This window comes from Rhinatrema bivittatum, chromosome 1 (assembly GCF_901001135.1).
Source record: "Rhinatrema bivittatum chromosome 1, aRhiBiv1.1, whole genome shotgun sequence".
Classification (NCBI taxonomy): Eukaryota; Metazoa; Chordata; class Amphibia; order Gymnophiona; family Rhinatrematidae; genus Rhinatrema; species Rhinatrema bivittatum.
Window position 1 is genome coordinate 189,334,658 of NC_042615.1, and position 26,574 is coordinate 189,361,231.

The window sequence follows — 26,574 nt, forward strand, 5'->3', positions numbered from 1 at the left end:
TTTAGTTTCGGTTTCTTTTCCTTTTGAGTTTATTTTGAGGATGAACTTATTTTCCATTTTTGGATTTAGTGAAGGAAGTTCTCAACCCATTCTTCCTTCTGTTTTGGATTTGGTTGATCAGTCTTGTACTATTGGATTATTCTGAGCCTCTCCATCTGTGAAATTCAATCATCTACCCAAGGTTTTAAAGGTGAATTGGTCATCTATCCAGTTTCCAGTAGGAAAACAGAAGTCAGGAGTAAAGTTGAGAGGCAACCCACCAGTATATTTCCACTACAACTGTCTATCTGAAATTTAGGTGAAAGAGCTAGAAGAGTACTCCAGAGGTACAACAAAGAATGAAAGGAACCAGAGGAATGTGAGACTTGAATACCAAGATATCTGATCTAAGATATTATAAATTTGGAATTGTATTTGATCCAGCATTCCAGCAGGATAGAGATCCCCGAGGAAGAAAAACTACCCCTAAGCTGAGAGGACATCTGGTTGGGATTGAGTAAAAGATTGCAGAGTCACAGATTTATCATCAGTAATGATTGTGTTATGGACTGGGTGAAGAAAAGGACTTGTAAACAGTACTATTTTCCATTTCTCAACAACTTGTCAGTAAAATTATGTTGCAACCTTATTCTTGAATCGAGCATGATTTTTACTACTTGCTACAGAGACTGTGAAAGACTACCTAAGGTGTAGGAGAGTATCCTTCTTCTTCCCCCACCTCCCCCCTCTATGAATGGGGAAACCTTGAACATTTGGGGCTGTTTAATTGTATGGGAAGTGAAAATAGCTTAGGCCCCAGAATAACAGTTTGCTCATAGACTCTTAAAGAGGATCTTGGTCCTGGGGTTCCATAAATCAATCCTTCCATTTCTTATTCTAGCTACAGTTTTCTTCCACCCTCTTCCCAGTACTGACCCAGTGGGTACTTATGTCTTTTATCTATTTCTGTCAAGGAAGGAGGCCAGGAAGCAGGGTGAGTTGTTTGCAAATATGCATACAAAGTTGCACTCTCAGGTTATACTGCTGCATTAAAAAGAGTTCCAAAAGTGTTTGCAGTTTTTTCTCATACCCAATTGCTTGTGTACAATTTTAATGAATCATTACATTTGTATTCCCAAGCAAGTCTCCCATGTAAAGGAGTAACATCAGGATCAACCCCTTCCTGTACCTCTGATCTTTCCAACATTGTTTAGAAGAGATCTAAATCTAGAATAGATGTGGCTGGCTCTTTTACCACTGGCAGGGCCTGTCGTCTCTGCCAGAGATTCTTTCCATTGCTGTGGGTCCATCCAGTAACTCTACCACTAGTAGGACCTGGGAAACCCTGAAATCTTTATGTCACCATCGCACAGCTTTTCTTCCATTGGCAGGATCTAGAAAACCCTGAAACCTGTCACCACCATGCATTTCTTCTTCCAGTGATAGAATCTGGGAAACTCCACCAGTCTTTCTGCAGCTGTAACCGCTGTGCATAGGAAAAAATATCTTCTGTGGACTCCTTCTTTAGAATATCCCAAATATTACAGCCAAATGTTTTGTGAATTTTACATTCACTCATTGATTCAATATGAATGTATGTGGAAAGCATTTTGACCTCAATTGCAAAGCATTTTAGCCAAGTTGTTTACATTACCGCATAATAGTCAAATATCAAAACATTTTTTATCTGGAAAAACACAATTTGGCAAAATTGGTTGGCCAGTTCAAAGATTCCAAGCATATCTCAGTATGCACTTACAAGGTTGAACAAGGTCCAGTTTTTCTTATGGACATTTGGGAGTTCATTATAATCGCAGAACATTGTGCCCTCTTGGCTCTTCTTGAAATGAATGACATGAAAACATTACTGACTGAAACCAGTATCGCAGGAAGGAATTTGAAAAGGTCTAGAGAACCATTATTTTAAGGGTTTTGTTTTATTTTTTTAAAGCTAAAAAAAAAAAAAGTCTATTCAAAATCAGGCCTTTCCAAACATTTACAGTTGGTCAATATTCCAAATTTTTAATATTTATTTATTTTGATTTGATTTATATTCTGCATTTTCAGGCACTTCAAAGCAGACTACATTTATGTACTGTAGGAGAATGTTTGTATTTGTCAAAAGATTGTTAAGGAAATTTTGAACTATATGAGCAGAGAGGAGGATAAGTATTCCCTTGGCTGCTCAAAAACTAGCAGGGATTTAATTCTTGTTGAAACCAATGAACTTTTGGTAGAAACATTCATTTCTTTGCTTAGTAAACAAATCACAATTAAATTCATTTTAAAACAGGATTATTTTGGCAGCCCTTGCCTAACCTTATTTACATTGTTTTTGTCTATTAACACTTTAGTTAATACCTGTTTGGGCATCTGGCTGCCTCAATTAAACTACAGACTTCAATCAACTTTACAGCTGTTGCAATGGTAGATAAGCTGAAAACAAAATGGCAAGGATTTGCCTAGTGGCCACATGGTTGATAGGGAGTCATATCAAAGTTTAATTATATGCAAGAAAATATGACATGACGGTGATTTGTGTGAAACTTTACCAGACCCTACACTCATAATGCCACCCTGCTTGACACTGTTTGGTCCTCTGGTAGTGCTATAGAGTCTCCTAATGTATTAGTATCCACTTTTAAATTGAACATAGTACCTACTCTTAAAAACAGGTATGGTTCTACAAAAACCAAAGTTCATCCATGAGCAGAAATATTTCCCTTTTTCTCACCAGCACTGTCAATACACTAAGGTCTTACAGAAAAACAATATAACTGTTTTAAAACACCTATCTTAGTGCAAACTACACAAGAACATAATATCATAAGATTTGCCATTCTGGGTCAGACCCAATGTCCATCAAGCCCAGTATCCTGTTTCCAACAGAGGGCAATCAAGGTCACAAATACCTGGCAGGATCCCAAAAGGTCAATAAGTAGTGGATTTCCCCCAAGTCCAGCTTAATAATAGTTTATGGACTTTTCTTCCAGGAACTTTTCCAAACCTTTATTTTCATAACTCTTTATTTAACAAGATTTTCTGGCATACAATATTATACATCAGCACAAAAAAACAAAAACTAACAGTGCACAATACTGTGCACTTAAGGAAGCAAGCACAGACCCAACAGAGAGGCCAAAATACTCATCTTCCTATACAGGATTTATACATTATCATTATACTTATAATAGGGATTCCATAAGTTATCATACTTAAAAAACTCACCTTTAAGATCATACCTCAGTTTCTCAATGTTCATTATCTCTCAGACCTGGGCATGCCAATAATCTATCCCTGGATTACATTGCCAGAAAGTTGTAATAGTAAACCGTGCCACTAAGAGGAGCTATCCCACCAGCAGCCTATACTGCCTTGAAACCAGGGAGCTATCCCAACTTCCCAAAAGAATCAACTTTGGCATGATATGTGCTTCTCCAAACCTTTTTTTAAACCCAGCTACACTAACATCTTTCACCACATCCTCCAGCAATGAATTACAGAGTTTAATTATGCATTCAGTAAAAAAAAAAATATAATAAAAGTATCTCCTAGTAACTTCATTGAATGTCCCCTAGTCTTCTACTGATTTGCATTTTACCTGTTCCACTCCATTCATGATTTTATAGACTTCTATCATATCTCTCTTCAGTTGTCTCTTCTCCAAGACAAAGATCCCTAACCTCTTTAGCCTTTCCTCATAGAAGACTCATTCCATCCCCTTTACCATTTTTCTTGTCCTTCTTTGTACCATTTCTAATACCACAATAGCTTTTTTGAAATGCGATGACCAAAACTATACACAATACTCAGAGTGTGGTCACACTATGGAGCAAAACAGAGGCATTATGATATTATCTGTTATATTCTCCATTCCTTTCATAATAATTCCTAGGATTCTATTTGCTTTCTTTGCCACCGCCACACACTGAGCATAGAATTTCAACATATTATCCACAATGATGCTTGCTGTTTCCTACATGCATCACTTTGCACTTATCTGCATTAAATGTCATCTCCCATTTGAATGTCCAATCTCCCAGGATCCTCTTGCAACTGCTCACAGTCCTTTAGTGTTTTAACAACTTTGAATAATTTTATATCAACAGCAAATCTGAGCATTTCATTCATTTTTCCCATCTCTAGATCATTATTAAATATATTAAAAAGCATTGGATCCAGTAGAGATCCCTGGGCACTCTACTATTCACTTTTCTCCATTGAGAAAATAGGCCATTTAGCTCTACTCTCTGGGCCGGATTTTAAATGCCCTCGCACGTATTTTGCATAGGCCGCCGGCGCGCGCACAGCCCCGGGGCTTCGTAAAAGGGGTGGGGAGCGGGACCGGGGGTCAGGGGGCGGGACTGGGGGCGTGGCACCAGCAGGCGTAAATCTGGCCACAAAGGTAGGGGGGGGGGTTAGATAGGGCGGGGGAGGTGGGTTTGGTAGGGGAAGGGAGGGGAAGGTGCGCATATCTTATAAAATCCAGCGTACTTTTGTTCGTGCCTGGTGCGCAAACAAAAGTACGCCCTTGCGCAAATTTATAAAATCTATCCCTCTATTTTCTAACTTTTAACCATTTCTCAATTCACAATAGAACATTGCCTCTTATCTCATAAATTTTAAATTTCCTCAAGAGTCTTTCATGAGGTACATTGTAAATGCTTTCTGAAAATCCAGATACACTATATCAACTGGCTCACCTTTATCCGCATGTTTATTCACACCTTCAAAAGAATGTGTCAGATTGGAGAGACAAGACTTTCTGTGGCTAAATCCACATTGGCTATGTCCCATTAAACTGTGTTTATCTACATGTTCAGTAATTTTAACTTTATAATTATTTCAACCATTTCCCCTGACACTGATGGCAGGCTCACCGGTCTATAGTTTCCTGGATCACCCCTGGAACCCTTTTTAATAACCGGTGTTACATTGGCCACTTTCCAATCTTCAGGTGTGTAGCAGATTTAATACTAGTTTACAGATTACTAATAGTAAGTCTTCAATTTCATTTTTCATTTCTTTCTGTACTCTGGGATGTATACCAATTGGTCTAGGTGATATGTTACACTTTAGTTTGTCAATTTGCTCTAGTATGTCTTCTAGATTCACTGTGATATGTTTCAATTCCTCTGAATCATCACCTTTAAATATTATTTCTGGTATGGGTTTCTGCCTTACTTTTTCCTCAGTAAAGACGTACAGTCAGAAACAGGCAAAAGCCAGAAGGTTTTGTGTTTGTATTAAATAGCTAGTCAGAAGCAGGTAAAAGCCAGCAGTTTGTGTGTTTCATTAAATAGCTAATCAGAAGCAGGCAAAAGCTAGGAGTTTATGTGTTTGCATTAAATAGCTAGTCAGAGGCAGGCAAAAGCCATGAGTTTGTGGGTTTGTTTTTCTCTCTGTCCCACCTCTTGCCCACCCACCCCTAGCTGATCCTTTAATTTATAGGTAGGAGACACTTTCAATTTAAAAAGTAATAATAATGATCAGCCTTTTAACTTAAACTCAGGATTGCCCCAGGCCTTTTCAAGAGTTTAATCATCCAATTTTAGGTCACTACCAAATAAATAGTGAACACACTAGTACATATAAAAGGTCTCTAATTGTACACATTCCAACTCCCATAATAACCTAATTTAAGAAAAAAATTAAAACCTGGTTATATAAGCAAGCTTTTGGTACAGAAGAAACCATGACAGCATAAGTATCAACAAGAAATTCACCATCACAGCATTAGTTTTGTTGAGACGGCCATGATATGAATGATTTGATGGAGTTATATTTGTTTTTAAATTGTAATTTTGCTTAAACATTAAGGGGCGGATTTTAAGAGCCCTGCTCGCGTAAATCCGCCCGGATTTACGCGAGCAGGGCCTTGCACGCCGGTGCGCCTATGTTCCATAGGCCTACTGGCGCGCGCAAAGCTCCGGGACTCGCGTAAGTCCCGGGGTTTTTCGAGGGGGGCGTGTCAGGGGCATGTCGGGGGGCGTGTCAGATCGGCGCAGCGTTTTGGGGGCGGGATGCGGCGTTTCGGGGGCGGGCCCGGGGGCATGGTTTCAGCCCGGGGCGGTCTGGGGGCGTGGCTGCGCCCTCCAGAACCGCCCCCAGGTCCCATCTCGGCGCGCTAGAGGCCTGCTGGCGCGCGGGGATTTACTTCTTTTGTTGGCGCCTGATGCGCCAACAAAAGTACGCGAAGGCGCGCTTTTTGAAAATCTACCCTTAAGAATGTAAGCATGATGTTTATGAATTTTGTACTGTTGTTATGATTTATAAGATATTGACAAATATTGTAAACCATTATGATGGTTATATCCAAATAGTGGTACATAAAAAACTTTTTAAATAAATAAATAAAAACTAGAAACTGAACAAAATTAAGATTAAGGCAGCAGACCAGCAGCAAGAGGGGGGGCCTTCCAGTCTTTTCAGTCTTTTGAATCGAGTGTCACATGTATGGTTCTTTTAATCTGCCAGTGAAAGGTTGTATGTGTGCACCCGGTACAAAGAGCACCTGTATCTCAGAGAACAAGTCCAATCTCTGGATGCTAGAGTGGCAGAGCTGGAGGAGCTGAGGCAGTCAGAGAGGTATATAGATGACACCTTCAGGGATACAGTAGCCAGGTCCCAATTCCAGTATGGCAGCCCTGGTGCTGCCTTGGAGGAGGAAGGTCTCCTGGTCAGAGAGCATCAACCTGGAGCAGCAGGAAATGATCTTCTAGCAAGGACCTGCTCTCTAGGTGATGCATTGTCCTCTCCCTTCCCCCAGGATTACAATAAGAACTATGGATGAAGCAAATTGGCTGCTGTGTTAGTCCACTTGAATGCACAGAAATAAAAGGTTATCAAATAAAAACAAGATATATGAGGCATTGCTCGGCTTGTCTGGTCCATAACAGCTATAAATCTTAAAATCGAACAAAAGTGAAAACAATAAATACTGTTTTATTAAGTAATTAACAGAAAACAAATAGGGGCTCTCTCTATAAACTACACTGACAAATTTACCTTTGCGTGTAGAGTGATCAAATAGCTACTTGTCAAGGGATAAAAGAAATGAATCAGCTCTTAGTTTACCCCAATGCATGCAATGAGACATAGTTCTGCTTTTCTTAAGGAAATCAATAGAGATATCAGAACTACAGTTCTATGGCTGCAATGAGGTAAAACCAGGACTGGATTAGTTTGTCCCCCTTGGAGCTATATGGTCACCCTACCATTGAGAGAACTGACCAGTTAATCCTACTCTCTGTTTCCTGTCTTTAAACCAGTTCACAATCCACAACAGTGGTGTAGCCATGGGAGGGCCTGGGTGGGCCAGGGCCCAACTACTTAGGGCTCAGGCTCATGCAATCATAAAAAGAGGCCTGCAAGATGGCCGCTACAATTCCCATCCAAAAGAAGGAGAGGGCCACTGTGGGACCTCAACCCACATCCCATGGCAGCTGAAGAAGGGTTCTGGCAGTGCCTGATGACAATGTCCTATGTCTGTGTGTGTGTGTGTATGTGTGTGTGTGTGTATGTGTGTGTGTGTGTGTGTGTGTGTGTGTGTATGTGTGTGTGTATGCCTGAATGTGTATGAGAGAGGGTGCCTATGTATGTGATAAAGCCTTTGTCTGTGTTTATCTGTGTCTATGTGTGAGAGCCTGTGTCTGGGTATGTATCTGTGTATATATGTCTATGTGTCAGTGTGTTTGAGTGGATGCTTGAAAGATAGGGCTTTGAGTGGATAGGGCTTTGAGTGAGATAGGGCTTTGAGTGGATGCTTGAAAGATAGGGCTTTGCAAGATAGAGTATATTGTCTTTGTACAGTTTACCTTCCACTGTTCAGGGCGCCACCTGGTGCCACAGACAGACATGACAGAGTGACCAGCATAAGCCTTTTATATATATGATAGGCAGTGCCAGTAGCACTGCTTATAATATATTTGGGGTTGAGGCTTTGGGCTAAAATTGCTACCACACTCCTCCCACCCCAGCAATAACCAGGCAGTGTACAAAGATGGAGGGTTTTGCAAACTGTAGTACTAAGGCTTACAATTTGGGCATTTTTGTTTATGCTTCTATGACATATATTTCTTTTCTCTATATTTCATATTTTTATAAGTATTCAATGAGATGGTTGTCATGAAACTTGTCAACAAGGATTCCTACAAGAAGAATCGCATACAATGATAAAATTCTAGTGGATATTAGATAAGACATTTTTCTAGGGTGATCCTTTTCCCATTTTTTGATATGTTTTGTTTGACAGGTTTGTGAGGTATTTTTCATTTTGTTAAAAAATAAATAAATATTATATAAAAGTTAAGATCCCCACCAATGGGTTTTGAACTATAAGGGGACTATAAGCTGGAGTCCTCCAGAGAGAGCCATGCTGACTGTAGAGAGTTGGGGAAGCAGAATTATTATAGGTAGTGTGATAGCACTGACTATACTATATTTGGAGTTGGGGGTTTTGCTTAAAAAATGCCACTCCTTCCACAGTAATAACCAAGCAACCTAGAAAGATGGGGCTTTGTATGCTGCAGTAATGTTTTCAATTTGTGGTTTTTCTTATGCATATGGTTCATCCAGTCATATTTCTTTTTCTGTATTTCATGTTTTGACAACTATTCAATAAGAAAGTTTTCATGAAACCTGTGAACAAGAATTGCTACATGAAGAATAAGCACACACTGCTAAATTTTTGTGAATATTAGATGAGGCAATTCTCTAGATGGGTCTTTATTCATTTTTTGATATGTTGCATTTGATTGAAGGAGCTCATTTTGTATAATGTATCTTCTATAGAAGATATATAAAAGGCTTGTGTTGGTAACAGTGTTGTGCCTGTGGCTGCCAGGTGGTGCTTGGAATATTGGAAGTTGCACTATGCAAAGACAATATGCTTTTTCTGCAAAAACCTGTTTCTGACTTCTACACACAGGCACATTGGGCAGACAAACAGATACACACAAAGAGGTTCCTCCATACATAGACACACACACACAAACTCACACATAGACACAAGGGTAGATTTTAAAACATAACGCGATCGCGTACTTTTGTTGGCGCACCAGGCGCCAACAAAAGTACGCTGGATTTTATGATACGCGCGTAGCCGCGCGTATCTTATAAAATCCAGGATCGGCGAGCGCAAGGCTGCCGATTTTGGGCAGCCTGCGTGCGCCGAGCCGCGCAGCCTGCCTCTGTTTCCTCCGAGACCACTCCGAAATCAGAGCGGCCTCGGAGGGAACTTTCTTTCGTCCTCCCCTCACCTTCCCCTCCCTTCCCCTACCTAACCGCCCCCCCCCCCCCCCACCTTTATCCATGGATTTACGCCTGCCGTAGGCAGACATAAATCCGCGCGCGCCAGCAGCCAAGACCCGACCCGGGGGCTGTTCCGGAGGGCACAGCCATGCCCCTGGAATGCCCCCGGGCCGGCGCCATGCCCCCAAACGCCGCACCACGCCCCTAAACGCGGCGTTATTCGGCGACACCCCCAACACGCCCCTTTCAGGAAGCCCCGGGACTTCCGCGCGTCCCGGGGCTCTGCGCACGCCAGCATCCTATGCAAAATAGGCGCGCCGGCGCGCGAGGGCCCTGTGCACGTAAATCCTCCTGGATTTACGCACGCGGGGGTTTTAAAATCCGCCCCACAGGCTCTCTCACACACACACACACACACACAGAGGTTGCTCCCATACACAAGCTAAACACATAGACTCACATACACACACATAGGCACACATAAGCTCCCCATATATACATACAGGCTCCCACATACACACAAACGTGCACACACACAAGCTGCTCCCACAGAAGAACTCATACACACACACACACACACACACACACACAAATAGACACATATACAAATACAGTCTCCCTCACGCACACACACACACACACACACACACACTAACTCTCACACACATACATACAGGCTCCCCCCCCCACACACACACACACACACAAACATGCATTCACACACAGACTGCCATAAACATACATAGATTCCTCCCTGCATATACACAGGCTTATATTGTCTCAGTTCTGCTCTGATAGGTAGAACTAAATAAGAGAAATGTTAATAATGATTTCTTTTAAGGGTTCTTCTCTTTCCTTAGATCTCCATATCACATAAGTTTAACACATCAGTACAGCTCAGAGATGATATATTTATAGCTGAATTTTAAATTCCCTGCGCGCGGGAAAAATGGGGGTTACGCATGTGGTCGGGCCTTGCGCACACTGCACGAATTTTAGAAGAGGCCCAGCCACATACGTAACCCCTGTTATGAGCACAAAAGCCAGTCCTCTAACTAGGGGCAGTCCCAGGGGTGGGGAGGGGCGGTCTGGGGGTGAGGCGGGGCGGAGCTGGAGGCTGCTGTGCTGGGGGACCATGTGCCAGTAGCATGCCAGCGCGCGCAACTTAGGCTAGCTCAGGAGCTGGCATAAGTTCCAAATTAATGAAAAGAAGAAAAGGTAGGGACTTCAAAGGGGTCTGAGAAGAAAGGGGAAGAGGGAGGGAGGGTAGGTAGGGGAGTAGGAAAGTTCCCTCCCAGTCCGCTGCTTAATTGGAGTGGACTGGGAGGGAACTGGGGAAGGCCCAATCTTGTTGCTGTGTATGAACAGGGCAAATCCCCCTCACCTGCACGCGCCGGCCCAGAGTTTATAACATGCATGCACCGGTGCACACATGTTATAAAATCGCACGTCCATGTGCGCGCACTGGGTGGCACGTGTACATGGAGGCACATGCATATTTTTAAAAAATCTACCCTTTATTGGGCTCAGTTAATTATTTTATGAGATCAGAGCCATGTCAATAATTCATTCAGAGATATAATCTTAAAAAAGAATATGATTTTTATTTTACATGAGGAAAGTAATTGATCAAGTTATGTCATAGATACAGAAATATTAAAACATAAAAGATAGTTTCTTACCATATATAAGTTAATGTTGCCAGGATCTCGAGCTTATCATACTCTGTATAGTATAGCAGCCTTGATCTCTAACACTTCATTGCATATATACTCTTTTACTTGTTGACAATTCATGGATTATGGACTCATTGTCCAAAAATGTAAGTACAGATTTTATTTCAATATAGGTCAAGTCATATTATCTCAGAGACACATGGCCTCATGTATTTGTTTTTACTAAAAATCACATCATTTCCAATATTCAGTGTATGTAAGTCAGGTTACTTATTTATTTATTTATTTGTTGCGTTTTACATACCATCATTTGGTGAAGCCATCACAACGGTTTACAAGATTCAAAAGGTATTCTCTTAACAAATGTGAATTAAGGTTACATGGCCAGGAGAATTTAGCTATAAAAAGTCATTGACCTAAGATATATGAATATAATAGTTTGCATCATATATGCTTAGTCAAGCTAACTGGGTGCTTTGTTTTGCTTTACTATTATTCTTCTAATTAAATATATTATTAGAATTAGAAGCATTTAGTTTATTAGCAGAAAAGCTCCTGATTACATATTTCTAGCTTCAATGCATAAGTATATAAATGTCATAAGCATTTCACATTTAAACTTCTGATTAGATGTGTAAATACTGTTTGCAGTATCATTTATCTAACAGATTTTAAAAGTAAAAACCTCATATTTTTTACCTAGAGTCTGGTGCCAATGGGAGCTTCGCCAAGCTAGACTACACGAATACTGAAGGTCTTACACTATCTATTAAATACATTGGCTATCTTCCCATTCTAACAGCTGTGCCATGGTCCATAAAGAAAAGAAAAAAAATGCAGCACAAGTCATGTTTGGGATTCAGAGGTTATTGGTTTTCATACTTCTTTTTCTTCGAGGTACAGGAGGCCTAGACACTGTGTCACCCCCTCCATGAAAACATTAACCTCTGGTCCATTTAATGCCTGTGTAGCCATCACTTTCTTTCTTAAATCTGTGTGCTTCTTATATACATGGGCTTTTCCTGAATTGTTTGAGTCTCCTTTTCTGAGCTGGAATTCAGAAGCAATATTAATTACCTCGACAAAGATATCACAGCACAGAACAAAACAATGATTAGAGAACAACAGTATTTAAATTCTCCCTTTTGTAAAACTAATTAAAATAGAACCCATCTATGAGACTTTGGGAAGAATTGAAGCCAAGCTCTGTGATTATTTCGTCAAGTAGATTGCCAACCTGTCGCTTGTTGTACCAGGAAAAGTCAGGTCTCCCTGATATCCATCGAGAACGGTCTCCCCCTCTGCTGCAAGATCCACTTCTGCTTTGGCAAAATTGGCTTGGAATGATGTGCTATCTACTGAATGGGATCTCTGATCCTAGTTGTTCTTGAAGAGTGTACAACATCAGAAAGAGAATAATTATGGCAATGCTTATAATGTTTGTTTATGTTCTGCCAACCATTAATCATTGGGCAACTGGATTCTCAAAGAAATACACCATACGTACTATGTTAGTATACAGTATTTGTCTATAGATTTATAATTGCATCCTGCAGTCTTGCAAATATAACTTATGCTATACACCGCACCATTTTCAGAAACATATTCTTGTTTAATCTCCACGTCAGCAACTTGTTTAATTGCTAGCACAGTATTAGATGGGTATGATGCTAATATAGTAGAAGAAGTAACACACGGCTAATATACACCTAATAGTAGAATAAGTAGAACACAAGGCTAATATACAGCTAATAGTAGAAGAAGTATAGTAGAAGAAGTAACACACGGCTAATATAGTAGAAGAAGTAACACACAGCTTTCTATCGTCTCTGAGCAGCCCATCATGTTGTTCCTCCCTAATCCTTACTTTTACTTGTTCCTATGTGAGCCCTCTCCCCACTACCTGTTCATTGTATTTTCCACTCTTTAGTTATGATGTAAACTGATAGGATGTCCCCACTAATATCGGTATAAACCATTCTATAAATAAATAAATAAATAAATAGATAAATAAATAAATTTATTTTTCATGTACTAGAATAGAAAATGGACCTGGTATCTGAATCATCCTGCTGTATCCCTGAAATATAACTTCTTGTGGCTCCAGTGGCTTAGCCAGAAATATTTATTTTTTTTTTGGGGGGGGGCAAAGGTTAACACATGTGGGCAGTTGACATACAAGTCTAGGCCATACTGTTTGTACTCTCATCAATAAATAATGCATTAGAGTGCATCTGACAATAGATTTCTAAGTAGTTTCATCATGACTAATGCTTTAAAATATTTTAATTATATTATTTCAAGTACTTACCAACATTAAAAATACCTTATTAATCTATATTAATTTATATTTATTGCAGTTTATAAATACACTTCATGTAAAAAGTAACAGAAGTCTAACAGAAACATCAGATTGATGTGGATATTGTCAATAAATTTGAATTTGTGCTCTAGGAAAACCATGTTCAACATATACAGTGCTATTCTGAAACATGCTTATATCCACCCACACCTTACTTATTTGTCAGCAATGATTTGTATAATAGTGAAATTTGAGAGTCGAGTCACTAAACTATCATTTTATGTTTATAAAGTCACCTAGACGGCTTACTGAAAAAGATATAAATGCACATTTATTATTGACCTGTTAAATGGCAATGTAACTGCTTTTTATTGTGAGAAACATGAACGTGTTTTGATCACTGAGACTATGTACAGAAATTGACAGATGATAATTGAATTAGTTCTGTATCATATGAATGAGTTTTATCAAACAGGTGTTGTGTTATAACTCTGGAATTTCATAAATGATACAGGGAAGAAAAAGAAGAAAGAATAAATGGAAATAAAATTATTATAGAAACTCTCTCATTCATATGGGTATTAGAAAAATAGGGCCTCATTTTCCAAAGCTATCGCAGGCTTGTGCTGTTAGCGCAAGCCTGCGATAGCTAGCGAAAGTAGCGCAGGTCTGCGCTACTGAAATCGGGGCGGAGTCGGCCCCGGAAGAGGAGGAGTCGGGGGCGTCACCGGGGCCGACTCCGCGAGGACGGTGCGCAGAGCGGAAAGGTAAGGCCCTTTTCGCTGGCTATTTCGCGCCCAATAACTACACCTTCTATGGTGTAGTTATTGGGTGCGATGCCGGCAGCAATCGCATCGCGGAGGTGCGATCGCTGCCGGACCGCGCCCCCCCCCCCCCGCTTCAGCCCCCCCCCCCCCCGTTAGCGAGATTTTCTAAAGTATCGCAGGCCTGCGATACTTTAGAAAATGAGGCTCATAGTCTGAACCAGGCCTTAATTTTCAGGATCTACATTTGCCTTAATAAAATCCTTATCTATATATTTACCTCATGTACATGAATTCAGATAAATGAACAAGATACTCATGTTGCTTGTCTGCAACTTTCTTTAGGAATGTCCCAATGGGGTTGTTAATGAAGAGAACTTCAAAGAGATTTACTCTCAGTTCTTTCCACACGGAGGTGAGTACAGCTCTCTGTAGATTTAATAAGTATGGTTTGCATAATCAGACCATGCAAATCTGTAGCTCATCAGCACTTTATCTTATTATTTATTGTTATGATTGTATAATTGTATAGCACAATACTATATTTAGTATAAGTTATCCAAAGTATTCTTAATATGTCACAGAATTCGGAAAAAAAAGGGACCTGATGTTTACATTTTGACATAGTACATATAAGGGGTAACTTTCATAAGCATTTGTGTGCGTAATACTATGTTTTGCATGCATAAATGTGCTTTTGAAAATTACTCCAGGGGTTGTACACATAAAAACATGCGCAGAAGTAATTGTGCACATACTTTTACTCGTACTCCAAGGAGGTGCTGCCAAGGGCAAAGTGCAGACGGGGGATTTGATTTTTTAATGTATGTGCATGAATGTTCATGTGGATATTTGCACCTGCTTTCTAGTAGGCATAAATGTATGCACCGGTGCTGTGCTAATGTAAGCATAATCTTGCAAATTTTTAAACCCAATTTACGCATGAAAGTCTGCTTGGAAAATTAGTGCTGAAACTTCGTGTTCAAAGAACATGTGGACTTCGGCACTGCATTGGCTGTTATAAAATTGATCTTCTGGAGAATATTTATGCATTGAAGAGGATCGATTCAACCAATCAAATTGGTCTTTAAATTTTATTCTAGGGGTGTGCATAGCGAAATATTTTGTTTAATTTTATTCTCATTTCATATTTTGTTTCATTTCATTTTTTTAGTTTAGTTTACAATAATTTTTATTTTAAAATTTGTGTTATTGTTAGTGTGCACTAATTCAGTTTAGTGCGCACTAACTCACATAGTGCTCACTATGTAGAAATAGTATGCTCTAACTTAAATAGCATACATTTGTAACCCCCTCTTCGGGGACCTCCCAGAATGCAGGAGTACACTGTTATCCCTGGGGCAACTTCTCTTTCCAACTCTCTATCTTTCTCCTTTCTTGCACTGCTCAGTCCACTGTAGGCCATGGGATGCCAAGGCTCTATCTGATAGGAAGGAGGATTTAACCTCCAGGGTCCTAGGCTTACAGGCTAGGGACTCACAAACTGTCTCTCAATAGCTTTATGTTTTCTTTCTTCACAGTACTCACACTTTAGGACATTTCTGACTCTTAATGAGAATGCTGGGTGCTCTGGTGGCTTCTTCAACAAAAATTTACTGCAACCAAATATACTTTAAGTCCAAATCATATGAAAATTTTCCAATCAATCTTCTCACAAAAATAAACAGTCCAAGGGTACCTCATTTCTCAGATCTAATAGCTGGGTCAAAGTCACTTAGGTGGCAGGCACTAGCGGGGCCTGTGCAAGGGGATTAGGCACCCTAGGCACCTTCAGCCTTGCGCCCTCCCCCTCCCCCAGTCACGTCACCACCTCCATTAGGGGACATGAGCTATGTGGGGCCGTGGCGGCAAAGAAGAGTGGAGATTGCCTAATCTCCACTCCTCTGGTACCGCCGCTAGTGGTCCCACATGGCTCAAGCCCAGGGGCAGCTCAAGGCAATGTGCCATCTGAGGCAGGGACTACATGCCACCACTCACCAAAATTTAAATAAAATAACCCCTCCACCCTCCCAACTCCCCCCCCAAGACTCACGAAAAGCCCTGGTGGTCCAGCGGGGGACCCGGGAGCGATCTGCCGCTCCCAGGCCATTGGCTGCCACTAACCAAAATGGTGCCAGTCATCCATTGCCCCTACCTTGTGATGGGGGCCAGCCAATGGCACCAGTAGCCCCTATCACATGGTAGGGGCTAAAGGCCACTGGTGCCATTTTGCTTAGTGGCAGCCGACGGAAAATCGCTCCCAAGCCCCCTGCTGGACCACCAGGGATTTCATGAGTCTTATGGGGGTCAGGAGGGTGCCGTGATGGGAGGAGGCAGGGTGATGTGGGGGCTGGGCAGAATTTTGAAGGGGCACTTTTTGCCCCTTCAAAATTCTGCCGCCTGAAGCGACTGCTTCACCTTGCCTCATTATAAAACCACCCCTGCCCGCACTCCCTAATGGTCAGCACCCTAGGCCCAGGCCTAGTTTACCTAGTGGTTCTGCCAGCCCTGGCACTAGGAAAAGACCCAGCATTCCTGAGTGGTATAGAGTGGGCTCCTAGAGGGGACTGGGATGTCCTTATCTTTCGCTCTCTCTCTGATGGTATAAGCTGGACTTCTGGTGGTAGAAAGTCCCAAAAAGTGTACAAGGTCCAAAATCCCTCCTCCTACTCAGTGGGCAAGAACTGGTTGCAAAAGAGGCAAGAACAAACTTTCAGCAAAAGTACTTTCTCTCTTCTTCTATGTTAAGCTACTGCTGTTCCTCTTTAGATGGGTGGCAGGGAATTATAGCACCTTCTCCTGACCTTTCCAAGGCAGGTGCAGGATCCCAAAAAGCAAGACTCTTAGACAAAACAAACAGCAATTCCATAAAAAATCCTCTTCCACTTTCACAAAGACAATCCCTTCCAGACCTGAGGGATACTGGCTAGAGCAGTGTCTCCTGCCTTCTCTCAGGCCAACGGGGCCTAATATAGGGATGACTAGCCACACAAAACTCCTTCTCTTACAACTCCAACTCAAAACTCCAAATGCCAAATGCCACACTTCTCAACATATACTTCCCGCTTTTATGGGAAACTGCAGACCAATCCAGACAAGCTTCTGTGGAGGTGCCTGCAGAGATTATCTGCAAACTACCCTCTCTTTCTGAAATACTAGCCTAATCTGAGCTAGGGTCAAAAATGGATAGTGGAGACCAAGGAGTCGCTACACAGTATCAGGTGAATATTCAAAGAAGTTACGCAAGTGAATGTAACATACTATCGTAGCAATTTTCAACAGCCATTTAACTCGAGTAAAGTGCACGTACACAGGTAAATCCTATGGACAATTCAATGGCACATATTGTAGCAATTTTCAAAAGATCACTTACATGAGTAAAGTGGATTTACATGTGTAAAACCTAGATTTTCGCATGTAAATGCTTTTGAAAATCAGGCCTTATTTGAATTAGTGTGCACTATTTGATTAGTGTGTACTATTTGAGTTAGTGCACATTGTTTTGAATTAGTACACACTAAAAACAAAAATAGAAAACACCCACCTTTTGTGGGTTTTATTGGCATTTTGTTTAAAAAAAACAATATGAAACAATAAAGACAATGTTGTCATTGTCTTTGTCATTTCAAAGTAAAGTATATCCCTATTTTATCCAGTGCTTTTCTTTGCAGGCACATTCAGTGGGCAAAAGGCTTGAATAAGACCATACAAGCTGTTTGCTGCTGTCCGTAGGGAAACATGAGGTTTACTTACTTATAACTGGAATAATATCTGTGCTCATTCTGCTTTCCGTAATTGAGCTGAGACTTGTTTTTCTTATTTTAAAAATTAACTGTTTCTAAGTTAATTTTTTAGTGACTGCAACTTGAATACTGAGTTCAGCTCTGGTTGATCCATCTCAAAAAGGAGATAGCAGAGCTAGAAAAGGTACAGAGGAGGCAAACCAAAATAATAAAGGGGATGTAAAGGTTCTCCTATGAGGAAAGGTTAAACAGATTAGGCTTGGCCAGCCTGAAGAAGAGACAGCTGAGCGGAGATTTGAGAGAGATCTGTAAAATCTTGAATGGGGTGGAACGTGTAAACCGGGAACAGTTATTTTATCCTTTCAAATAGTACTAAGACCAGGGGACATTCCATGAAGTTAATAGCACATTCAAAACAAGTTGGAGGAAATACATTTTCACTCAGCACACAATAAAACTGTAGAATTAGTTACTGGAGAATGTCATAAAAGCAGTTAAAATAACTGGGTTTAAAAAGGGTTTAGACAAGATCCTGGTGGAAAATTCCATAACACTAATAGATCATGAAACTTTCCTTATATACTGTATTAAATAATTGCCATCATAATAGGTGTTACTGTTAATAAACCTTCATTGCCTTATTATTAATCATATGGCACACCTTATTATCCAACCAATTTTTTTGTATTTTTATATTTTTTATGCAGTTAAACCTTATCTTAATATTTGAAAGTCCCAAGCTCCGACACAGTCCGCGTTTCAAAACTGTGTTTCTGCATCAGGGGGTAAATCAGTCTTTATCTATAGCAGTTATATTGGCACATGTGTCTAGAAAAAATTAAATTTGTTAAGAACACCAACTAGGAAATAGAAATAGAATAAATCAATAAATTAAATTATACGGAGATCAACGCTTCAACTCATGCATAACAACATATTGCATCATGCAAAGTACAAATATTGTGGGGTGCAGGCAGTATTCATGCAAAAATTATTGCATTTTGATAAATCTAGCTATTAGCCAGATAAATTGCACTTTTTAAGACTTATCTGGCTTAAGTGGCAGCAAAGCCACTATTTATCCAGAGCAGTTGATACTTATCCAAATAGCTCCTATACGTGTCTATTTGTGCTCCATATTTTAAACATTTACACATGGAGATTTCACATGTGCGTTTTCTTTAGCAGTAGTTGGCTTTTTACATAAGCAAGTCAGCAAATTTTAAAACATGTGCATGTGAAGGATATTACCAGTTTTACCAATTCGGGTACCAGTTTGTCCAGTCCATCTCTAGGTCATTGATACCCGCCTGATTCTTCAGCCTGAACTCTCACCAGGTTACCCACACCCCTCACCCAGTTAGTATTTGGCAATAAACACATATTCTCATGCCAGATAATTAGCAGGTTTAAATATATGTTTGGCACTCCTACGGATTGGCCACAGGATGTTCCCAGTCACCCACAAATCATCTATAAAGAATACCACTTTCAGCTCCTCCTCTAGGCTCCTCCTCTATTAGACCTTGTTAATAACTAGGGGTTGAAAGAGATATAGGTGTGGCTTTTGGTTTAGCTCCTGAAGAGAAAGGAGCTTATGCATGCACATATGGACGTATGTGAACCCTTTATAAAATACATGGTATTCACGCACGGGCTGCATACATGCATATGTGACTCTTTTTGTGCTAATATCTCTTTTCAAATTCTCCTTTTAAGGAGAACAGTCCCTACTGTCACCTCTGGTATTCTTAAGGCAACTGACTATTGAAAGATGTGGAAAAACTAGTGCAGTGCAATGTCTGTTGGGCTGCAATATTCAGATAAATCTTATGGAAGTTTCAGAGGCTGCCCCATCAATATTCAGTTTTCTGGATGAAGGAAGAAAATTACTGGAATTAAGACTGTTCAGTGAACTGAAGTAAGAATATGTAGAGAGTCACTGAACAGAGCCATCCAAAGAGAAGGAGAGTCTAAAAGCAGGCCAAGGGAGAACTCAGACCATGGATGTCCCATGTCCTGCTAGTATAGAAAGATTTTGCAACACATTTGTTCCACAGAGGCAATCATTTGGAGTGCTCAGATTAGCTATTTAAGTAGATAAGGGCGACATCTATAGCAAAGACTTTGAAAGAGATGGCTGAGATAGCCGGAGGAAAGATAAGCAATTCTGACAAGGCATTCTATAGAAGGAATGTAAAATTGTAAAATAATTGTGGAGAGAGGTAAATATGGCACTTTCTGTTTTCTATAAGTTGCAGAGATAGGCAGAGAGTCCAGAGGTCAGTCAGAAAAATGGAAAAGAGGAATAAACTACATAGCATTGTGCACAAGACACTTTGAAGTGTATTAGTGACTAGAAATACACCTAGTAGGAAAAGGATCTATTCAGAACCGATGCGTTGCATTCAATCACAAAAGGTACTGCAGTCTGCAGCCTTCACTTCAAATCCTATTTGGACCAGAATTTAAATTTAGCATACAAACTACTTTCCTCATTTTTGAAATAAATGGAATAAGCTCTGAAGTGATAAAAGCTCCAAATCAATTATGGAATAATATCAGGGAGACAAAAATCAGACATAGAGGTGGAATAACTGATTATATAATTATTGAAAAAAAATGGGAAGAGAGAAAGGAAATCAAGAGTGATGGTGGCAGAGTATCATCTTGGAGATTCCCATTGGCAAATGATTGAAGTCTAGTTAACCGCCATCACAGAGGCAGACTTGGATATTATGTTTTCAATAACCAAATGTCGGTGTAATGGAAATCAGGATTGGAATATGACTGACCCAAGTTTCTTCAGAAAAGACAGAATAGGGATATAGGGGGAAGACTAACATTTTATATTAGAGACAAAATTAGTAGACACTGAAATACAGAGAGAACAGGAAGAAGTTGAATATCATGAAAACCAAGAGCGGCAAAGATGTCACTTAGACAAGCAAAGCCCAAACAGATGAGGAAATTGTCCAGGCAGTACAAGGAGGAGATTAAAACATTCTTTAGATATAAAAAGGAGAGATAAAAAACTGGAGGAGGAAGAGCTAAGATAGAATGAAAAAGTGGGGTTAGCAAAGACTGACTTTTAAGTCTTTACAGAAACTTGGAAATGTTTTTTTTTTTCAGCAGCAACTGAGCTAGTATTGTTCAAGTAGCACATTAACAGCCAAATTTCAAAATGGCCATGCACGCAAATACTGGCACTTACGTGTGTGGCCGGGCCGCATTTTGAAAAGGGCCTGGCCACGCGCGTAAGTGAAAATACATGCACAAGTGCCTAAAAAAGGGGCAGGCTGGGGGCGGGACAGGGCAGGACGGAGGCCGGCCGTGACAGCAGCCATAAGCCACTGTCCCGGGGAAACGCGTGCCAGCAGCCGGCCGGCACGCATAACTTGCTTCGGCTCCCGAGGAGCAGTAAGTAAAAAAAAATTAAAATTTCAGGGTAGCTAGGTAGGCATTAGGGGTCGGGGTGGAGAGGGGAAAGGGAAGGAATGTTAGGTAGGGGGTGTAGGGAAGTTCTCTTCCAGTCCGCTCCTTAATTGGAGCAGACTAGGGAACTGGGGGAGGCCCGATTGTGTCACTGCGCAAAATTCGGCCTCCCAGCGCATGCTGACTACACATGTGTGTGGCCATCGAATTTTATAACATGTGCATGACGGCGTGCGCATGTTATAAAATCAGCACATCCATGTGCACATACCAGGAACCCTGTGTACATAAACAGCTGTGCGCTGTTTTGAAAATCTACCCCTAAGGTTCTCACTGGGAGCCTAACTGATAAAACCATTTTTGAAGGCAATATATTTGACTAGCTTAAGGTGGAGAGGATATAATTATATACAAAACTTAGTGACAGGCAATGCCAGGTCACATATGGAACTAGTTTTCTTACCTGACTTTTACAAATATATTAAAACCAGTTATTTCAAGAAGTTTTTAATTCATTTTCTAAAGTTAATTTGTATATTGGTTATAGGCTAGTCATATGCTATGATAGGAGGGTACTGTGTAAGCTTTGGTCCATTAAGTATTGATTCTTTGGACTGGATTTTTTACAATTGTTAGTTGTGAATTTTTCTTGCTTGTTATAAATGAATTTTAAGGTTGGTCTATGTTATTATTATTGGAATGTTTGTTCTAGTGTGTGTTAAGCTTTGTTATACTTTACTGCCTGTATTTATTTTGTAATACAGCATTTTATGATTGTGTTAAATTATTATGTTTGATACCTATTTTGTTTTATGCTGTTGGGCTTTTGTATTTCATTTTGTATTGCACCCTGCTTGGAGTGGGTCTTCTGATTTGATAAGTGGTAGCTAAACAAATAAATAATAGGAAAGCTTAAAGAATATGCTTCTTAGGCATCAGTCAATCCCATATTTTAAGACCAGATTGCTCAAATATTTGCTGCCCATACACTGCTTGTTTACTGTGCTTTTTCATTACTGGTCCCACAGGAAAGCATGTCCTGGAGTGAGAAGAGAGAAGGAAAGGAAATAATTTAAGTTATATAAGCTCATGTACAATTATTTTTTTCTACAAAGACTCTTGTAGAAACTCTGTGCCATAAGGTTAATTTGAGAAGTTAAGTATCCTGCATTTGGGGCACCCCTTGATAATATTACAAACAACTTGGCTAGCCTCCAGACTCATGAAAACTGGTCCTAACTGCCTATTTATGTATCTTGTAATTTGTAACCCACAGTGAATGAATTTTACGTGTGGGTTATAACTTTTTTAATAATTACATAAATAAAGATATTTTCTAATACTGTTTTATGCTTCTGCTACTAATACCAGTGATACACTTAAAATTTTTATTTTCCCCTCATCTAATTCATTTTAGGAAATTAATGGCCTTATTCCTCATCATCATCATTTATTTCTTTCATGATTTTCCAACAGAAAGAGAACAAGGCATGTTATTTCAAAATTCAGGTTTACAGCAGCGAATTCAAGTAGTACAGGAGGCATGAGGGGCAACAACAGGAGGCATGGGGGGCAACAACAATAGGTTATACACAAATAAAGATGCATTTGCGATGGAGAAGGTTCAGAGAAGGGCAACCAAAATGATAAAGGGGATAGAACAGCTCCGCTATGAGGAAAGGCTGAAGAGGTTAGGACTGTTCAGCTTGGAGAAGAGATGGCTGAGGGGGGGATATGATAGAGGTCTTTAAGATCATGAGAGGTCTTGAACTAGTAGATGTGACTCGGTTATTTACACTTTCGAATAATAGAAGGACTAGGGGGCATTCCATGAAGTTAGCAAGTAACACATTTAAGACTAATCGGAGAAAATTCTTTTTCACTCAACGCACAATTAAGCTCTGGAATTTGTTGCCAGAGGATGTGGTTAGTGCAGTTAGTGTAGCTGGGTTCAAAAAAGGTTTGGATAAGTTCTTGGAGGAGAAGTCCATTAATGGCTATTAATCAATTATACTTAGGGAATAGCCACTGCTATTAATTGCATCAGTAGCATGGGTTCTTCTTAGTGTTTGGGTAATTGCCAGGTTCTTGTGGCCTGGTTTTGGCCTCTGTTGGAAACAGGATGCTGGGCTTGATGGACCCTTGGTCTGACCCAGCATGGCAATTTCTTATGTTCTTATATGATACATAGGATAAATGTAAATTAGTGCAGGTAAAAATATAAAGGTGCAATTTTAGAATAAGACTCTATGTGCACTCTACTTCTTTGTCAGCAGTTATAAGATATGCTATACTAGGTCAGACCAAGGGTCAGTCAAGCCCAGCATCCTGTTTCCAACTGTGGCCAATCCAAGTCTTGTGTCTTTAATGTTTGCGTACCTGGCAAGAAACCAAACATTAACTAGATTCCAAGCTACTATTCCTTATTGATTAATAGCAATTTATGGACTTCTCCTCTAGGAACATAGTAAATCCAGTTACACTAACTGCCATAACCACATCCTCTGGCAATGAATTCCAGAGATTAATTATACGTCGAGTGAAAAAGAATTTTCTCCAATTTGTTTTAAATGAGCTACTTGCTAACTTCATGAAGTGCCCCCTAATCCTTTTATTGTCTGAAAGAGTAAATAACAGATTTACATCTATCTGTTCAACTCCACCTGTTCAAGTCCTTTCATGATTTTGTAGACCTCTATAATATCCCCCCTCAGCCATCTCTTCTCCAATAATATTTTTACCCATTTAAGATAATGGGTCTGCCTGATAAGTGCCTTTATGCTAAGCTAAACTCTGGAAGTTTCTAAGACTGCTAAGTGATTCTGTAAAAGAAATCTTTTGATTTTGAGCCATGCTTAATCATTGCCTTTCTATATATTCATTATTAATGCTAATATTGTATTCTTATGAGAAAATCCTGATAAACATTGATTCTATTAAAAAAACCCATAATATTCTGTAGTTGTAGCAAATTCTGCATCCACAGAATATTTATTTGCATTTATTTGATGTGAAAGTTGCCTTTCAAAAGTAGCTAAAGAAGGGGAATAACATAAAAATATCATAAAGTATAGAAAAGTCAGCATAAACAATGTACAACAGTACACATTATTCAAACATACCATACTAAAACAGCAAATTGTTGCACTGGAGGTGGACCCTTGGCCTGGCACAGGATTGGTACGGCCCTCTGAGGGATTTCAAAGGGCACCTGCCGCCAGAAGGCGGAGCACACAAGAAGACAGAGGCTAACAGGAACTTCACCAATAACGGTCCGGGGGCTCCGCGGGTTGAGCCCTTGGATTCCCAAACCGCCTGAGCTTAGATGGGCCTCTGGGGGTCTCCCGGAGAGATGATGGAGAGGTGTGCCCACCAAGAGAAGAGGTGTGCGGCTGTCAGAGAACAGGCGAGCTAGACCGGAACAGAGAGTACCAGAGACCACAGGTACGAGGCAGGAACTGAAGGTCCTCTGGGCAGGGTTGGCAGCGCCTAGTGGTCTAGCTCAAGGAAGGCCACAGCAGCTTCAAGGCAGGTGGACCTGGTGGTCACAGGAGAAGCAAAGAAAGTGTCTGAATGGAGCACAAGGGTCAAAGCCAGGGTATCCATCCAAGGATGGTCAGCCAAAGCAAGGGTCAGTTCCAGGATTCAGTCCAAGCGTGGTCAGAGGCAAGCAGAGGTCAGTACCAGGTATCGGTCCAAACGTGGTGAAAGGCAAGCAGAGGTCAGTTCCAGGTATCGGTCCAAATGTGGTCAGAGGCAAGCAGAGGTCAGTTCCATGTCTCGGTCCAAATGTGGTCAAAGGCAAGCAGAGGTCAGTTCCAGGTAATCAGTCCAAGCGAGGTCAAAAGCAGGCCTTGGTCAGTACCGGGTATCAGTTCGAGGAGGTACTACCTGGGTAGCGGAATGTGGAACAAGACTCAGAAACGAAGGAACTGAGGAACGGATGCTAGAACACTGGAACAGGCACAGGAACCCTGGAACACATGAATACTGGAACAAGCACAGGAACACTGGAACAAGCACAGGAACGCAGGAACACTGGAACAAGCACAGGAACAAGGACGGCAAATAGCTTCGCTTGATGTGACGCCCATTTGCGAAGGCGAAGAGTGAGCGGCTGAGCCCTGCCTTATATGCAGGGCTCAGGTGACTTCATTGCCGGGTGCCACAGAGCAGTTTCCCGCCGTGGCGTCTTTAAAGGTCGGCCTAGGGGCGGGACCAATTAGGCCGAGGCTGCGGAGCCCCGATGCGAGCCATGCTGTGAGGCCTGGGAGCTGGAATGAGCCAGAGACATGGGCGCCAGGCATCTGGGGTGCAGGTGACTCACTGCGGCAGCTGGCGAAGAAGGACAGAGACCCCAGAGGGAAGAGAGAGGTGAGCAGACCCGGCAGTGGCCTTAGCACGGCCGGGGCGCCCAACACAAATAAATGAAATCCAAACATGACTAAATTCACAAAATATAAAACTTTAATGAATCCCCCAAAATATAATAAATTATTATTATAAAATTATCTACAGGTAAAAATAACTAAAACAATGCTCCAAATGCCTACTGAAATAGCCAGGTTTTCAATACATATCTAAACATAAAGAAATCTGGACATAAGCACACTTCTTTAGGTAGCTTATTCCATAATTGGGCATAGTACACAAAAAAGCTTTTTTATTAGTCCCCACTCATGTTATCTCTTCTGGAGATAAGTACAAAGAATACCAGCAGGAGCTGACTGTAAAGATCTCGAGGTATTATATAGGAAAAGACATTTTTTTAAGTATAATAAACCTAACCCATGTAAGATCTAAAAAGGAAACACTCCAACACTGCCCTAAAGATTCTGGATTATCCTAAACTTGGAAGCATGCCTTCTCTTCTTTTATCCCCAGATTGTGGAACTCCTTTCCAACAAGAACCAGATTAGCCCCTGACATACTGCCATACAGTAAAGACTTGACACTCCCACAAGCATCTCCATGGTCATTCTTGCAGGCTAAAACACTATATTACATCTCTGATCTCCCTCCATTGTATTTAATCATTTGTTGTTTTATTTGATTAATTGTATTTATGACTGTGACCAACTTTTGTGTAAGTAAATTGTAACCCACCTAGAATTGTAGATAGGTTGGATATACATTTTTAATTAAATAAATATTAAATAACCACTTGTTTTGGTACTCTCTTATCTATTTTATTAAGTATGATGTGTTATTTGTGCTTTGGTGTTTTATATATTAATCTTATCTATATATTAAGGGGCAGATTTTAAAAAAGTACGCAAGCGCGTACTTTTGTTTGCGCACCCAGCGCAAACAAGAGTACACCAGATTTTAATAGCTATGCGCATAGCCGCGTGTATCTTTTAAAATCTGGGGGTGGCGCATGCAAGGCTGCGCAAAATCAGTAGCCTGTGTGCGCCGAGCCA

The 26,574-nt window shown here is 40.6% G+C and overlaps 1 protein-coding gene across 1 annotated transcript in view; it reads left to right on the forward strand.

The window, feature by feature from the left end:
• KCNIP4 (potassium voltage-gated channel interacting protein 4) overlaps positions 1-26,574 on the forward strand; it is a 203,014-nt gene that overhangs the window by 109,442 nt on the left and 66,998 nt on the right. The window contains exon 2 of the mRNA XM_029590312.1: positions 14,319-14,388. Within this exon, the coding sequence (XP_029446172.1) occupies positions 14,319-14,388 (70 nt within the window). The remainder of the gene's footprint in view (positions 1-14,318; positions 14,389-26,574) is intronic.